General features: G+C 39.5%; 1 protein-coding gene across 4 annotated transcripts in view; it reads right to left on the minus strand.

The window, feature by feature from the left end:
* Positions 1-14,424, minus strand: part of Colgalt2 (collagen beta(1-O)galactosyltransferase 2) — a 106,095-nt gene that overhangs the window by 14,423 nt on the left and 77,248 nt on the right. For all 4 annotated transcript variants that reach the window (XM_087194428.1, XM_004862801.3, XM_004862800.3 and 1 more), the window contains exons 7-8: positions 7,495-7,571; positions 1,344-1,450 (exon numbers count right to left, since the gene is read on the minus strand). In XM_087194428.1, the coding sequence (XP_087050554.1) occupies positions 1,344-1,450; positions 7,495-7,571 (184 nt within the window). The remainder of the gene's footprint in view (positions 1-1,343; positions 1,451-7,494; positions 7,572-14,424) is intronic.

The following is a 14,424-nucleotide window of genomic DNA, read 5'->3' on the forward strand; positions in this document are numbered from 1 at the left end:
ACTTGGACCCCCACCTCATATTATATAAAAAAATTAGCTCAACATGAATCAAAGACCTAAATGTAAGAAATAAAACTATAGCCCTCTTAGAAAAAAACAAGAGTAAATCTTCATGGCTTTGGGTTTGATGATCGATACCCAAACAGCAAGATACAACAAATTTGGATTTCATCAATATAAAATTTTTTTGTTTTAATGGAAATCACTACAAAACTATAACAATCCACAAAATGGGAGGAAATATTGGCAAATTATATATCTTATAAGGGACTTGTATCTGGAATATAGAAAAAACTCTCACAATTCAACTAGTTTCTTTGGTCTATGTGGTCTATGAGTGGGACAGGGGCTATGGGTGGTACTTGAAATAGTGGATCCCAAACTCTACTAGAACAAAGGATAGGGTGCCACATACAGCAAGTGAAAACACAGCACCCTCAATCATATTTAAACTTCAGATAAACAATGAACAATTTTTTTTCTTTTAGTATAAGTAAGCTCCATGCAATGTTTGGGACAAAATTTTACTGTATTTTATGTGGGACTCTCACCCAAGAATCATTTTGAGGCTTCTTAAATGCAGTTCCTGGGCCCAGCACTACAGAACATGATGAGTCAACCAGGAAGCTACCCACTTAAGCATCCCTGGGGACTCAGATGTGGGTGTCACTTTGAGAAGCACTGGTGAGATTCTCTAAGGGAGCCGTAGGAACTTCTTCAGTGGCTGCTAGCTACAGTCCTAGTAGATAAACATAAAACAATGCCACTCATATTCTAAATATGTTTTATAGAAATGTGTTCCTTGAAATGGTTTAATGTGCCAAACAAAAGGGCAAAGCAAAGCAAAACAAACAAAATAATAACAACAGCAAAATCTCTCAAAGGAACTGAACCAGGTTCCCTGTGTGATTTTCATGCCATACTCCCCAGAAAGGTGGCCACTTGGATCAGCCTAGGCAGATTGCACCAGGCATTTCACACAACAGGACACAGAGACTTTATGTACTTTTCTGTTTATTTTCTTCAGGTCTGAAGACAGTTCCACACACGATGTTTCTGCTGCACCACAGAACGTGGCAAACCACAACTATTGCAAGAATGGCCGGGGACCAGGGACAATAATGTCCAGTGTAAGTGTTTATTGTAATAACAACCAAGGGTCACCAGATGGGGAGTGGTTCTCAGATCTGAGCCACAGGGTAACACTAAGTTCAGTGCTACTTTGGACATCTATATAATGTGTCTATTGTCTAATGACCAAGAGACTCATGCAGGACTACCACTGTCAGAGAAGGCAACCCCCTCGCCAACACATCTGCAAGAGGACAGGCAGTCCAACTTACTTCCCGTCCACTGCCTCCACAATCTTGACCTCGATCTCCTGCTCATAAAGTGTGCGCAGCATCCGGTCCCGCCTGTCCTTTCTGCGTTTGAGGTTAATCATGAAGATCTAATGTGGGAAGCAAAAAGGGGGAAAATCTCATAAATGACTTACATCTTATTTTAGGCCTTTTGAAAAGTCTAGCAATGTCAAGATCAAAGTTTTAGGTAGGATAAAGAATGCAAAAGACAGGAAAAATTGTGGCGAAGATTTGTTTATATTTCATATTGGGTTTATGGAGGACAGATGATACTTATCCAAAATGAACTTCTTTCTAAACATAACTATTTGCAGTGACTTAACCCTTTCTTTGTCCCTCTGATACTCACTGATAAACATGTTCTCCCTGCTCTTGAGAAAACAAAGTTCAAAAAGATACTCTTTAAGAGGCCAAAGGTGAAGTAAACCTAAAACATATGACACTGAGGAGCAGGAAGCTGTTTGCCGGTGGTTAAATTTATCACCAGATCCGAGTTTTTTGTTTTTGTTTTTAATTAAATTCTTTTATTGGTACATTGTAGGTATACAACACAATTACATTTCTCATTGGGAATTGTACCTTTACATAATGCATCTTGGTTCTTATTTTTTCCCTATTCCTAGCCCTCCCTTCACGCCCTCCACCCTTCCCTATTTACAAAGACTTTATTTCCATTTTTTCCATTTCTCATCATTTTTCCTTTCCCTTCTTTCCTTTCCCCTGCCCCTCCCACTACCCCTACCCTTTTGGACCTTTTCTTCCTATTTTGCATTATCGATTATTCATTCTAATAATTGGTACATTTTAGGTATACAATATAATGACATTCATCATTGGAAATTTGCACCTTTACATAGTCTCTCTTGGTTCTTATTTGTCATCCTTGCCCAGCCCTCCCTTCAACCCCTCCATTCCTCCCTATTTACTAAGATTTTGTTCCTATTTTTCCATTTTCTCATATTAATCCCATTCCCTTCTATCCTTTCCCCTAGCCCTCCCACTTCCTTCCCCTTTGCCCCTTTTCTTCCTATTTCACATTACCTACTATACATTTAGTCCTTATTTCCACTTTCAGTTTCTCACACCAGAGAAACTACTCAGTATTTATTCATGTGTGTCCTATTTATTTCACTTTGAGTATCGCCTCAATGTGCATCCACTTAGCTATAAATGCCTCTAATTTCTCATTTTTTATGGCTGAGTAGTACTCCATTTTATTAAAAAACCACATTTTCTTGATCCAGTCTCCAGTTGATGGGCATTTGGGCTGTTTCCAAGTTTTAGCTATCACAAACTGTGCTGCTATGAACATGGGTGCACATATATCACTGTGGTATGATTCTTTTAATTCTTTGGGGAAGATCCCCAGCAGTGGAATAGGGGGTCAAATGAGACTTCCAGTCCTAGTTCTCTGAGGTACCTCCATACTGATTTCCACAGTGGTTGCACCAGTCTACACTCCCACCAGCAGTGGAGCAGGGTTCCTCTTTCCCCACAGCCCCGCCAGCATTTGTTATTGGTTGATTTCATGATAGCAGCCATTCTTTCTGGAGTGAAGTGGAATCTCAGTGTTGTTTTCATTTGCATCTCTCGAATGACCAGTGATGTTGAATATTTTTTCATGTATTTATTTGCTATTTCTACTTCTTTGTCTGAGAAATGTCTGTTCATTTCAGATGCCCATTTTCGGATTGGGTCTTTAAATTTGGGAGGTCTGATCTTTTTAAGTTCTGTATAGATTCGAGATAGTAGACCTTTGTCTGAGGAAGAGCAGGTGAAGATTTTTTCCCACATTGTGGGTTGTCTCTTCACACTGCTGGTGCTTTCTCTTGCTGTGCAGAAGCCTTTTAATAAGAAGAGATCCCACTTGTTGTTTGTGCTAGTTCACGGGCAACTGAGGTTTTTTTCATAAGATCTTTTCCTACACCGATGTCTTCAAGGGTTCTACCTAACCTCTGTTGCAACTGGTTCAGAGTTTCTATTTTAATATTTATATCTTTAATCCATTTAGATTTTAGTTTAGTGCATGGTGAGAGATATAGGTCTAGTTTTAATCTTTGGCAAGTTGAAGCCCAATTTATCCAGCACCATTTATTAAAGAGGCTATCTTTCCTCCAGTGAGGGTGTTTGGCTCCTTTGTTGAAGATGAGATGGCTGAGTGTGTCTGCATTGTTTGTGCATCTTCTAATCTGTTCCACTGGTCCTCAGGTCTGTTTCTTTGCCAGTACCATGGTGTTTTTATCACAGTAGCTTTGTAGTATAGTTGCAGGTTGGGGATTGTGATACCCCCTGCCATGTCTCTGTTACCTAGAATTGCTTTTGCTATTCTGGGTCTCTTCTTGTTCCAAATGAATTTTGGATTGTTTTCTCAAGGTCTATGAAGTCTGCTGCCGGGATCTCCATTGGAATTCCATGGAATCTATATAGCAGTTTTGGAAGTATGGCCATTTTCACTATATTAGTCCTTCCCACCCAGGAGCAGGGGATGTCTGTCCATTTTCTGATATCATCTTCAATCTCTCTTTTCAGAGTGCCATAGTTTTCAGAGAAGAGGTCTTTGATTTCTTTCATTAGGTTGATTCCTAGGTATTTCAGTTTTTTGGATGCTATTGTGAAAGGAATTATTTGCCCTATTTCTCTCTCAGTGAGTCTGTCATTTGTGTAGAGGAAAGCTATCGATTTTTGTGTGTTGACCTTGTAACCAGCTACTTGACTGAATTTGGTTATTAAGTCTGGAAGACTTTTGGTGGAGTTCTTGGGGTCTTCTATATAGAGTATCATGTCAAGCAGATCTGAGTTTTAAACCCTGTTTGTTATGTGTTGTTTTCCTTTGGCCAGTTTCTATGCCTCAGTTTCCTTACCTGCAAAACTGGGATAACAGTTGTCCTACTTCATGAATATTACATATTAGTACCATTATAATTTACATCCACTAGATAAACTCAAAGTCATTCAAAGAATAAGGAAAATCTAAAGCCTTAATTTATTGCTGTTATTAGCAAAGATTCCAAGGTGAATTATAGGGATTTCAATTTTAGCAGCTTCTCTGCTGGAATTCTCTAACTCCCTTAGAAACAAGGGAAAGAAGTACAGAAAAGAAGCCCTATCCCTGGAGGTGGCCTTTTGATAAAGAAGGTGGAAAAAATGGAAAGATATTATTTCAATGTTGAGTGGTTCTCTGAGAAATGCTATAAAAAGGACCCTTATAGATCCGTAAAATAAAGAAGTATGTGCATGCAGATTTTTCCTCACGATGGCTGTGTCTACCCATCATTCCTCACCTTTGCCTATAAATTCCTGATGGCTGCACTAAACACACACACACATGAGGTCAGTACCAGAAGTTACAGACAATCAGGTTATCTTGGCCATTCTCAGAGTTAAGGAACCACAGAATATTTAAAGTCTCATGAATGCTATTCCAAATTAGCATTTAATAAGGTCCTCTTGCTACAAGCAATAATCAACAAATTTTAATGTTAAACTAGTGCTCCAAGATTGGGAGATGTTAGCTGCCAGCAAGAACTGATGATGACACACAGTGTGGTGAAGGAGGAACCTACAGGAAAAAGTCAGAGGAGGCTGACTTCATTCTGACTAACCGTGTGGATGACTGGGGAATTCAGTAGTTCTGGATCCAATTCTCTCATCTTTAAACAGAAAGAATTGAACAAACTTATCTCTAAATCCTGTACAGATGAAAACATCTGTATGCTTTATGGTATGACCAAAAAAAGAGAAGAAGCTATGTTTTATAACCAGCCTGGAGTTCAAAATATACTACATTAAGTTTTTGTTTGGGAGTCATTTTGAACGTAATTGCAAATAATTTGTATGCTTTACTAGGATCAAAAGGTACATAACTAAAATTTTAACCTCCATTGCAATATATTCTCACTTCTACTCATTTATAAATTTCTAGGCAAAGAAACTGATAGGAGAGGAAGATGTCCTCTTTGAAAATTATCCATCTCCAAATCTCCAAAGCAGATTAAGTGTGTAATGATTTTATTACCTTCTTTACTTACTTAACTGGATAATTATTTTTTAAAAACATAATTTTGGTGGTGACTCTATGTGCCTTATTACTTGGGATTTTATAATTTAATGGGTTGTGCTCTTTTATGTTCCATTCTGTTCCATTTTCCCTATTTAGAACATTCTGTCATGGACATGCTCCACCCCTTAACTTTACAGACACAGAAAGGAAAAAGCATTTCTTTATGTGCAAGCATGGAGCCACCGGGGGTCACTCCAGGAGAACAGACACAGAACAAAAAAAATGCATCAAAATAGTCCCCTCAACCAGAGACCTCCAGCTTGGGAACCCTTTGGTAAACAACAATCCAGTGCCAGGCCCTGCCAGGACAAGGGCAATAAAAATGGGAGCCACAAAGCAAAGCACAGACAGCTCACGCCTACCTAGTGGGTGGTAAACATAGAAAGAGCTCAGGGCCAAGTGCAGTCCAGACATGACTGACAAGGTCACAGTGCTGGGAGGACTGGACAGCCTCTGAAAATCCCTTCTCACCACCTCATGTTTGTCCCCCAAAGCTGACTACCCCAGCGTCAGGAAAACAGAGTCCCTGAGGGCGTCACTTCCTGAGCAGGTTTTTCCCAGTACTCCAGGAGTGACACGGTCCCTGTGCCATGTCCTGCCAAAAGCATCCCAGAGAGAGAAGATCTGGCTTGTCCTGTTTTATTTGCTTTGGTTTGGTCCTCTCAATGATGTGATTTTAGCAGGAAAAATGAGTATGTGTAAAATAGGTCTTTTTGCCTAGAGAGCTGAGAGGGAGAGTTATGGGGAGGGAAAACTACAGGACTACACCGAGCGGGTGCAACAGTATGTTGGGTGGGCCGAGCTGTTCTGTAGTGCTGGGCATTTTTTTTTTTTGGTACCAGGGATTAAACTCAGGACCTTGTGCTTGTGAGGCAGGTGCAGTGCCACTGAGCTAAATCCCTGGCCCTAGGGCATTTTTGAAAACTCTGTACGACCAAGTCTCTTTCCTCTGTGGAAACAGCATAATAGCTGTTAACTCTTTCACATGTGATAGTCATGAAATATTCGTTCCCATTCATGGACTCCAGCTCTGAATCAGTTTTATAGAAGAAATTCCAATTGACTATTCCAGCAGCTCTTTAGGATGGACCTACCCTTGGGGCACACATATGTATGTTACAGAGACATAAGGCATTTACCTTCCATTAAGCAGTGGCAATGAGTACAATGTACAATGTTTGGCCTGTAACATATCCAGAATCTACAGAACTCTGACTTGGTTTATAGATTTCTGATGCACTGTCCTAGTTTCTAGGTCATCAAGTTTCTCCTGAATGCTGATCAGTAAACTACATGATGGACCCACAATGGGGAAGGCATCTCTTTATATTTCTGCTTCCCTTCCTTTCTTCAGTTCTTTCTTTCTCCCTTCCTTTTTTTCCTTTGTTCACTTTCTCCCCACCCTTCCCTCCCTTCATCATCTCTCTCTTCCTCCCTCCCTTCCTCTTGTTGGGGACTGAACCCAGGACTTTGCACATGCTAGGCAAACACTATCACTGAGCTACGCTGAGCTACACACACCTCCACCCCTGCTTCACTCTTTATACAATTAAAAAAGCAAATAAATATGGCCTTTGGGAAGCCTGTTATGTTCTTGACTGTAGAAAGGCAGAATTTTAGAACAAGTTTCTTTTTTCCTTTTCTTTGCCCTCTCAACTCTCCCCTCCAACCATGGAAGAGTAACAGAAAGAAAATACAGCAAGGAGGGTTCCAAATAGTTTCCACTCATCTGTGACTGAGTAAACTTAGTATCTTTCAATACCTAGGACAGGTATCTGCTTTACCTTACCCTTGAGCCTCAATAAAAATGTTGGTAAAATACAGCAAATTCACTTTTACTACTAAATAATTCTGACTCGATGATTAACCCCCTTTTACCCTGACCCTCTGTTTTTAAGATAAGAAAACTAAGGCATAAAATCTGAGTAGTTTTCCCAAGACACTGGTGTTTCCTCAGCAGCCAAACCCATCTTGCTGGCTTGCAGATATGCTCAGGGCTGTGCTCCAATATAAACATACAGACATCTACACACACACACACACACACACACACACACACACACACTTTCCTACCTCGTCAAATCCCATCTTGTCTGGATACTTAGGGACCACTGACACAAACTGGGAGGGTTCGATTGGAGGACGGTCAACTGGAAGACACAAGAAACTCATAGAGTGCTTGTTAGTGAAGGATCAGAAAGCAGAATTCCATCTACATGCCTACTCTGTAGGGCTGGGACCTGATGTGGATCTTCCAGCCGTCCCTCAGGAAACATGATGATCAGGACATGATTTCAAGAGCACTTATTTATATGCAAATTGCAATATTTGCTCCATTCCCCTTAAGATTTATTTTAAGAGTATTGAGAGGCAGTTTAGGGTAATAGGAGAGAGAGAGAGAGAGAGAGCTAGCTCTGAAGTCAAATGATATAGGTCTAATCTTTGGCCTACAAGGCCTAGGAGTGTCATGGTGACTATCTAAGCCTGTTTCTTCACATGTAAAAGTTGTTTAATAGATGTTTCTTATTGTGTTATAAAATTAAAATGAGATCTGCATGCAACACACTCACTACATTAATGTAGTAAATACTCTTCTATTACTTACTGTGGCCTATGGTGATAGAGCTCAGAAATAGGCTAGCTTACAGTAACTTGATTTTCATTAAAGGGAGAATACAAAGAAAATTAAAAATGAGAGATGGTCACAGTGTTGTTTAAAGAACTGTTGATGATGACCATCATTCTCCTGTATTGCAGGCACATGAGAAAGATACACTTTCTTGCCCTTAAAGTTAGTCAATGTCGTATGATTTTTTGAGGGGTGGGGGTTTAAATTTCTGCTAGCCAGATCTCCAAACCCTTCTTCCAACCCTGCCCCAGTCCCATCACAATGATCACAGTAGCATGTGTTGATATGAAGAAGCCACAAAGTTGAAGCAGCCTGGAATGTTGCACTAACACATGGAGAACAGCTGCCCCGGAAAGACACCAGGACTGCAGACCTTGAATAGCAATAAATAAGCCAATGTGGCATTAAGCCAATGAGATTTCACCACTGTTTGATATCCCAGCATAATTTCTCCATCCTGACAGAGATATCCTGTGCTATCTGCACGGTATGATCTGTTTAACTTATCCTGCTCTGAGACACTAAAGAAAAACTATGACCAGTTTTGCTTATGATCAAATAATGTCAAATTCTAGAAGGTAGTAAATGAGACAGGTTTCCTAAGCCAAACACAGAAGTTGACCTCACTGCTTCAAACCTGATCTTTACAGTCACATTTCTTCTTATACAAGCATGTGTATTCTTTCCAGTAGCAGCCTAGAATATTTTGCTTCTTTCTGCTCCAGTACTTCCTATTAGTTTCGTTAAAAATAAATGTGGAAGGTCTACCATGTACCATGTAAGGTTTCTAAGAGAAAGACAGTTAATTTACAACTCCTTTGTGTTTGGAAGCTGTCTTGCTTTTTCTCCTTGACTTTAGACATGGAAGGGCATTACATTTTAAGTTACCCTTTCTAGGCTGCTGGACTCTGTTTGGTATTGACATGGCCTGTGTGGGTTTAATATTTTAGCCAAAGCTACTGACTGAATTTAGTCATAGGCTTCCATCAAATAAAGTTACTGAATTTAGTCATTTTGCTTCCATCAAACATAGGCAGTCATTGCATTCACAGAACTAATGTTCTCAAAAAGCCACAAATGGTTGGCTTCTGAAAGTCACTGTTGAACAAAAATAACAGGGCAATTTGCCTAGGTTTTGCCACTGAAAGCAGCACTAAGTTTAGGTAATAGGATATGACAGAATGGGTCAGAACTAAGAAACTTATTATGGAAAGAAAGTTGATGTATCTTTGCTGACATCAGACTTTAAGGTTAGGAGATTCCAGCTTTTGTTGTGGTCATCTCTGACTCCATCATACATAATTTATCCAGTCTGTCATTGAGTCTCTTCCTGTAAATGGCTCCTCCCTGGACTCCTTTTAGGACAGTGGGCTTCATTGGCTTCTGAATAGTTTCAAAATTTAGGACTAATAATTAAAGCTACTGTTATATAGCTCTTATTATTCCTGGACTCTGAGCTCTACTGGACAATGTAAGAATCACACTTAATCTTTTTTTTTTTTTGGTACCGGGGATTGAACTCGGGTCCTTGCGCTTGTGCAGCAGGCGGACACTTAATCTTCATATGTATGATTAAATGTCTCTATTTTACAGACAAGGAATCAAAAGCTTAACCAACTTGCCCAAGGTCACAACTTGAGCTCTTGACCTCCAGTATACCTGTCCCCCAAAGCTACTCCTTGGTATCTGTTGGTGTTGGGCAACTGGACAGCTGGGCAGGGTTTTCAGTAGTTAATTTAGACCAGTCATGCCTGAAAAAGCACTTTCTAACACTTCTTTCTAGTTCTTCCTGAATTTCTCCCATGGCTGCCTAGCTAGCTCATGTCCTCCCTAGTTCATGTCCTTACCTACCAGGCCTGGGCTGTTTTAGTATTTTTTAAACATTCCCTTGCTCCTGCTATTCTAACTCATCAGGCACACAGTCGTCAAAATAATCTTCTGCAAGTACTAATCTGTTCTTGGCTATATCTGTAACTTAAGTGTTTTATAATTTAGGTGTTTTCACAGCCACCAGGTAATTTTATTTTCACTTTCTGTTGTCATGGTTGTTTGTCTATACAGATAAATAAACTGAGACCAACCCAGAGGTGGACTTACCCAAGGTCAATTAAAGAGTGCAGTGGTGGAACTCAGTTTTTGACCTTTCTGACTTCAGATCCAGTAATCTTAGTAATATTTATATGACGCTGCCTCAGACTGTTGACTGATACTGAGAACAGGCACCTGAGATTTCCCTTACTTCATGCCGTGATTTACAGGACCAGTCTCCTCATCCCTCACAATTCATTCACATCTATCATCTCTGCAAGATTCAGCCTCCTGTCAATCTTCTCCCAAAGGAAGCACTTCCCTCTCTGTACAGCTCCTTAGGCACTGAATTTTTAATAAGTTGTTATTATTATAACTCATTTCCATACTCCTCAAAAATTTTCACTCTGGACCTGAAACTTCAGTCTATAATTCGTAAACTTCCTGATCATTACTCTTGTAAATATTCTTAATTCCCTCCCATTGATCTTCTCTGATAAGACCCTAATCCTTTCTAAACCTGATTGTCCACTTACTTGTCCCCAACAGACTACTTCAGGAGAAACTCCACAAATTGTACTGACCAAGTCACTTCAAAGTTACAACCAAAGAAGCCAAATTAGTAATTGACATCAGCAAGTGATGCAACTATACTTCCATAGTAAATCTACTTTCCTAGTCTCTGAGAGATCTATGATATGCTTGACTCCTGAAATCTCTAACAGCACTCCTAAGTTTATGGCTGGACTATACACTTACCAAGAAAATACTCAGCACCAAATGAGATCCACGTTTTCATTCCACCTGAATTGCATGTGCACCTACACATTCTGCTTTCCCATCTCCCATACAGGGTGAAGGCTCCCTGTTTCCCCCTAGCATGACTTCTCCTGTGTTGGTCTGGGCTACAACTCTTGCTCAATGACAACCTTACAATTCTCTTCTACATCATCAAGTTCACCTTAAATCTTTGATCCTTCTCATAAACATACAAACATGTTGTGATATTATTAAAAAATAAATAATACAAAGAAACTAAACTAAATGAAAAAAACCCCTCTTTTATTCTCATACACCCTAGCAGCCTCATCCCATTTTCCTACTCCCCATCCCATCAGGATTCCACTTTCTCATCCCCACAGTGTTTTCTGTTTGCTCCATTCCAATGGGCTTGTGTCTCTCTCATCACACAGAAGTGGATCTTATCAAGGTTATCAACAGAGCTCTATCCAGACAGAAAAAATGATCAACTCTACTCTCATTTTACTTGACTCAGTAACATTTGACTTTTTCTTGAAGCATTTCTCAAGTTTTCTTCCCAGCTTTCTGCTTTCTGGGTGTTTGTCACCCTCAGGATTCTCCTCTCTCTCTCTCTCTCTGTAACTCACACTGTTCCTTGGCTTCAAATATCCTTTCTATGTTGATGATTACAAAATGTCTATCTCTAGATGGAACCTCTTCCTGAACCCCAGAAATACATAATCATCTCCAGACTTCCCTATTCAGATATCTAATAAATATTTGAAACTTACATGACCAAAAACTTCCCTCCCAAAATCTTTTTTTTTCTCCCAGTACTGAAGGGTGGGGGTGGGGTGTCAAACTCAGGACCTTGTGCTTGCAAGGCAGGCACAGCACCACTGAGCTAAATCCCTGGCCCCAAATCTTTTCCATCTCAGTAAGTGGTAAAGCAGGCCAAAGTCCTGGAGTTATTCCTAATTTCTTTCTTTCCTTTCTGGACTGCATCCAGGCTTCTATAAGTCCTATGGGCTCTACCCCAAAACTTCTTAAATCTGTTTCTCATCATCTCCTATTACAGCTCAAATGTCAACTACTAACATCTCTCACCAGGGGAGATGTACTGATTGCCTATGCATTAGTATCCACACCACAACGGAAGCAATCTTTCTAAATGTGTGAACTACATGAGGTCAGTCCCGGTGGATTTCCATTACTCTTAGAATAAAATTCAAATTCCTTACCATGGCCAGAGCATTCTGCAGTCTTCCTCCATGACTTCTTTTACCTCTACCCAACTCCTTCTTCCTAACACTGTTGGCCTTTTGTCCCTGGGACATCCTCAAGATTTTTCCTACCTAGTGGCCTTTACATGTGCTCTTCTTCCTGCTTGGAACACTCTTTCCCCAAATATTCATGTGGCTGCTTCCTTGATTGATGTGGCTGGATATCTCTGATAAAATACAAGTCTTTGGTGGCAAAGTTTCTGTCGATTTGTTCACTGCTACATACTCAGCATCTTAAGCAATTATGGAATATAGTTTGTGATGAATAAATATTTGTAGTCTGGTCCTCTCTTCTAAAACCTCCAGTAGGTCCTTGGGGTGGGCATTGTGTTTTACCTGGGCATACAAGGACCACAACAACTAAACTAATCCGACTTGTCAAACTTTATTTCTACAGTTTTAAGCCAATTCTCCTCCAGGGTGGGAATGTTTTGTCTGCTCAGTCTATTTCCTCTGCCTGCAGTAACCTCACTGTATCTCTCCTCTTGTTGAAACTCTGCTTCTACCCAAGTTTAGCTTAAGAATCATCAGGATTTGAAGTTCTCCTGGATCACACAGGTCATAGCAACTTCTCTCTATTCCAAATTCCTATTGCCTTTGTGTCTGCTTCTTTCACAAAGCACTATGCTGCATTATTAGTTTCTGTTTTGTATCAGTCCTGTCTCCCCAATTAAACTGAAAACTAAGAACTGATAATAAAAAGTTTTGACTCTCTAGTGCCTTTAGAGAATGACTCACACATTACAGATAGGGATTTCATGTTTGGACATTAAAAAAATGCACGTCTAATGCTTCAGTCAATATAGTCAATATCAGCCATTTTTGTTAGTAGCCTTTTTTTTCACTGCGCTTTGAGTTCTAGGCACTATGAGAAGAGTTTTTAATATCCAGTTTAGGGGAGGACACCTGTCAGACATGGTTTCATTACTAACATTTTATTCATCCTACATGGGTCTTTAGCCTGTATTTCTGCATTATAACTCTCAAAGTTTGGTTTTTCAATTGTTTTACTATTCCAATTATGTTCTATATTTTAAAATTCAGAAGTGAAGTTTAACAAAACTATAACTCAAGAAGGTAAGTACAAGAATTAACTAAAATACCATAAATCAAATGCTCAGTCTATGTAGGGACATCAATAATGAAAGCTATAATTTATAGGTTCTTCTCCTATGAATTTTATCTGGCTAAAAAAGGAGCTGTACATATTTATAATTCATAATCATTAAAATCTTTGTTGATAATGTTTGCATTTCTATGTACCGTTCTATGTACCCAGTCATGTGGGAGGAAACAAGAGAACACAAAGTTTCATCCAGCCCCTCTCTGAGTGACATCTACTTGGGAGACAAGGCTGCAAGGATATAGGGATGATAAGGAGCAGTATTTTTACTAAGTGCTAAATAGAGTCACAATAATAGCAATGCTTCACTGTTTTATAAAATATATTGTTTTATTTGCTCTGCTCAAGTCTGCAAAGTCAATGTTATTATCTTTACTCTGCAGATAAAGGAACTGAAGGTTTCAGAAATTGATTCGCCCTTCATAACTGACAAAGCTTGGGTTTAAGTAGATTATTTTGGCTTCAGGTTTAGTATGCTTGACAATACAGTATTCATTCATTCACACATTCACTTGTCTGATGATGCATTCATATTTGGTACCAACCATATACCATACACTGTTCTAGGTGCTTGGGATACAAGGCCATAAGTTACCGACTTTATCCTCCTCTAATGCAGTGATGGTGAACCTATTAGATCACTCAGTGATAAACAGCTGGCTGCAGCACATGTGCCCTAAGTTCATCGCCACTGCTCTAGGGTCTGAAGATAGGAAAAGAGGTAAAAATAATATACAGTAAAGAAATTCACAAAAATATTCCTAAGGGCTGATTTAAGAGATACTGTCACAGCAAACCAATCCTTATTCTATCATTCATTAATTAATTCATTCATCCATCCATTCAATCATTCAAGAAATATATACTAGATGTCCACTAGGTGATGGCAACATGCTAGGTATTGAGACTAACATGGTAAAAAAGGAACTTATAGTCTGGGGGTAGAGGCATGGGAAATAGATATTCATAGGCAACTCAATGGGTCTAAAAGATAAACTCATGGATTTTTTTTTCAAATCTCCCTTTTATTCCAGATGCCTTATTCCATTTAAAATTCCTAAAACCATCTCAGAATCAGAAGTTTGGAGTTTTGCTCTGCCACCCTTTTGCTCATTCACCTATAGCCAATTCTTGGCTAAATTCTTTCACATCTATGTCCCGAGTTTCTCTGTTCCTGCCTCTCTATTCCCACAGCCACT

This window comes from Heterocephalus glaber, unplaced genomic scaffold, assembly GCF_053883595.1.
Source record: "Heterocephalus glaber isolate CG9 unplaced genomic scaffold, H.glaber_assembly_v1.0 deba00001600, whole genome shotgun sequence".
Classification (NCBI taxonomy): domain Eukaryota; kingdom Metazoa; phylum Chordata; class Mammalia; order Rodentia; family Bathyergidae; genus Heterocephalus; species Heterocephalus glaber.